Genomic DNA, 3,690 nt, shown 5'->3' with positions numbered 1-3,690 from the left:
CGATGATCCTGCCTCGGCGTAAAATAATGGTGGTGTGTCGCTTTCGTGCGTACCCTACCAGGGTAGCGTGTCGAATTTTGGCACGCTACTATTAAGTAGGGCCTATGCTCTCTCCTCGTCTCAAAATAATGATAGCGTTCCTCATTCATGGGTAGGTTACTAGTATGATCTTACTAGTAGCGGGCTTGGTAGCAAATCTTGAGCCCTCTCCTAGTATGTTGACACATATAGCCATTTTTCTGCAAGTGATCCTACATGAAACCTAATACATGACACTAGTTGGAACATGGAGTTGAAATTTTTGTTCATGGTCTTCAAGAACGGCCATATCACACTTGCATGCATACCCACTGTGATTAGATTCTTAACACTAAAAGAATAATTCTCAATGCATCCACCGATATATGAAGACCTCTTTGGCAAATCCATCAAAGTAGTTGCATAGTTAGCACACACACACATATTCTGCTTGCTTACATTTGAAAAACTAAATTATTCGTAGTTTTCAACTCATCAAAGAAACAACACTTGTTATCTCTAGATTTTCACCATTTGTGCAATTGAACATCTTTAATTAAGATATACTATTATTTGTGGCTAACTATAACAAACTTCAATTTTTACACGAATCTTGCCCCATTAGATGTTCCTATGTGGCCATTATATTTAACTTTCTTAGTTCTTAGGGCCAAGTACATTGATCTAATAGAACAACCATAGATTAAATCATACAAGCTATGTACATCTATATTCTTTATCCGTTGGCACTACATATTTACATTTTTTTCATCTCTTGCCATTGCATATCTGCTTCTCCCCTCATATATATTTCTCCTAACCACACCCCATCATTTTAAAAACATCATAAACTAAAATGTAAGATTGTGTAATGACTGCCCCTTAAGTTTTTTTTTGTTGCGAATTTACTGCCCCTTAAGTTGTGGTTCTCTGTAATTACCTCCTTATTTTTGTGTGAATGAGGCACATTTTAGCCCTCGATATGCATGCATTATGTATGCATGTAGGAATACTCCTGAATAAGACTACCCACAATGGGAGTATCATAGGTAGTATCATGCATTAAGTAAATGCGAAAATCTTGATAATGGCGGTCAATTAAAGATGAGAGAGAGTGTACTAGTATCATAGGTAGATACCGTATCATAGCACATACTACTAGAAAAAATAATGTCAAGTAAATCTTGTGCACATATTTGCATTGAGATTCTACAAAACAATTAATATATGGAGACTATGATACTAGTATATGATACCATGCATTGTGAAAATATTAACATGTAGTAGTATCATACGCATGATACTTCTATATGATACTATGCATTGTGACTAGTCTAATATCGCGTTTTGCATCATTGCTCCGTGCGATGAACATCGGAGCTGCATGAGTACGAATGAATGTTGTCTGGCGTGCGGGGAAACGACGGGCCAATGAGCGCGCGTCGCCGCTCGCCGTCGGTCCAGACGAATCAGCCAGCTGCTTCCCACCGAGTCAACCGAAAGCCATACCTAGCGGAAACAGAGGCGGCAACCCAACCCAACCCAAAGCATGGGCCGTATGGTCAGGAAGGGTACACGAAACTCCGACCTGCCAGTGCCATTCCACGCGCCAAGATCGAACCTATAAAACCCACCCAAAACCGCCTCCAAAACCACACCCAGACACGTACACCTCTTCCACTGAAGATCTTCAGCTATCAGCAAGCTGCCACTTCTTCCACTAGCAAAGCTCCAAGAAACGAAAATGGCCGCCACACACACGAGCCACGTCTTCGCGCTCGTGCTGCTGCTGAGCCTCGCTCATGGCTCCCTCGGAGCCGGCAGGAGGCTGATGGAGCTGTACACGCCGCAGCCCAGCGAGCTCCTCACGTACCACAACGGCACCGTGCTGCGCGGCGCCATCCCGGTCTCCGTCCTCTGGTACGGCCGCTTCACGCCGGCGCAGAAGGCCGTCGTCTCCGACTTCCTCCTCTCGCTCACCGCCGCCTCTCCAGCACCAACCCCGTCCGTCTCGCAGTGGTGGGGCACCATCGACCAGCTCTACCTCTCCAAAGCCAAAGTCACCGCAGCACAAGGCGCGAAGACCATCACGCAGGTGACGCTCGCGAGGCAGGTCTCCGACGAGCGGTGCTCGCTCGGGAAGAGCCTCAAGCTCTCCCAGCTCCCGGCGCTGGCGGCGCGGGCGAGGCCCGGCAAGGGCGGGATCGCGCTGGTGCTCACCGCGGAGGACGTGGCCGTGGAGGGCTTCTGCATGAGCCGCTGCGGCCTGCACGGGTCCGTCGCCGGGGCGCGCGCGGCGTACGTCTGGGTCGGCAACTCCGCGACCCAGTGCCCCGGCCAGTGCGCGTGGCCGTTCCACAAGCCGGTGTACGGGCCCCAGGCGCCGGCGCTGGCGCCCCCGAGCGGCGACGTTGGCATGGACGGCATGGTGATGAACGTGGCGAGCATGGTCGCCGGCGCCGTCACCAACCCGTTCGGCGACGGGTTCTACCAGGGGCCCAAGGGGGCGGCGCTGGAGGCGTGCACGGCGTGCCCGGGGGTTTATGGTAGTGGAGCGTACCCCGGGTACGCCGGGAACCTGGCGGTGGACGCCACGACGGGGGCGAGCTACAATGCCAATGGCGCGCACGGGAGGAAGTACCTTCTTCCCGCGCTCTTCGACCCGGCCACGTCGACGTGTTCGACCTTGGTCTGATTAGTTACTGTGTGGTGTGTGCTGTGCACATGATGCAATCTGTAATTCTGTAAGGATGTGTAGAATAGTGTTATGTGTAAAGAGTGATATATATGGTAAAAAGAGATGTTCGGTTTTGAAATACTCTGGGTGTGTTTGGTAGCTCGGGTCAACCGAGAATAACTATCTCTTCTCATACATGATGACCCTAGCTAAGTTTGAATGAGATAAGATGTTGTTTGGTAGCACATGTATGAGGTGAGCTAAGCTGAGATAAGATGTTGTTTGGTAGCACATGTATGAGATGAGATGGTGAGGAAACCACCTCAATTTACTTTTGCACTAATTTAATATTGGAACAAAGTTAGACTATATGTAAGTAAAATACACATTGACTCAATATTTTGTATTTGACTAGTAGTTATTTTTACAAAAAAGATGCAGCTTTTTTTGCAAATAGGCCCATCGGGTCCTTCAGCTCCATCTGCACAGTCGAGCTGCACCGGCCACAGGCCGTGGCTCGCTGGAGATGGTGTGCGGCGGACGGGGGCGGCCGGCGGCCAGGGGAGGGGCGGCGTCGGGCGGCCAGGGGAGGGGTGGCATCCAGGCGGCGATGGCGACATCTAGGGGCGAGGCGGCTAAGGCCGACGGCCGAGGAGGCCATGATGGCCGACGGCCGAGGAAGAAGCGGCGCGGACGGCGAGGAGGAGGCGGCGTCGGACGGCTAGAGGAGGAGCGGCATCCACCGGCCAGGTAGGGACGGCCGAGAGCGAGGGGGAGGAGGGCCGGCATCCAGCGGCCAGGGGAGGGGAGGGGCGGCTGCGGCCGGCGGCCAGGGGAGGAGAGGGGCAGTGGCGGCCGGCGCGCACGGGAGCTGTCCATGGAGGAGGACCGGGTGAAGCTCTGCGGGAGCATTTCCTGGAGGGAATGAGGAGGCGGGGTGGGGTTTGGGGGTGCCGCGCGGGTCTCCGTTGCGGGATGGACTCAGCCAAGCTGAG

The 3,690-nt window shown here is 52.3% G+C and overlaps 1 protein-coding gene across 1 annotated transcript; it reads left to right on the top strand.

Annotated features, from left to right (window-relative positions):
* Positions 1–1,678: 1,678 nt before the first annotated feature.
* On the top strand, positions 1,679–2,836 carry LOC127305847 (protein EXORDIUM-like). The gene has a single exon (XM_051336415.2). The coding sequence runs from the start codon at positions 1,763–1,765 to the stop codon at positions 2,711–2,713; it is 951 nt and encodes a 316-aa protein (XP_051192375.1). The 5' UTR covers positions 1,679–1,762; the 3' UTR covers positions 2,714–2,836.
* The last annotated feature ends 854 nt before the right edge of the window (positions 2,837–3,690 follow it).

Source organism: Lolium perenne, chromosome 6 (assembly GCF_019359855.2).
Source record: "Lolium perenne isolate Kyuss_39 chromosome 6, Kyuss_2.0, whole genome shotgun sequence".
In the NCBI taxonomy this organism is placed as follows: domain Eukaryota; kingdom Viridiplantae; phylum Streptophyta; class Magnoliopsida; order Poales; family Poaceae; genus Lolium; species Lolium perenne.
This window is presented reverse-complemented; position numbering and strand designations above follow the sequence as displayed.

What these genes read in the sequence shown, in the direction of transcription:
- LOC127305847 (XM_051336415.2), top strand. Translation starts at nt 1,763, where the DNA reads ATGGCCGCCACACACACGAGCCACGTCTTCGCGCTCGTGCTGCTGCTG.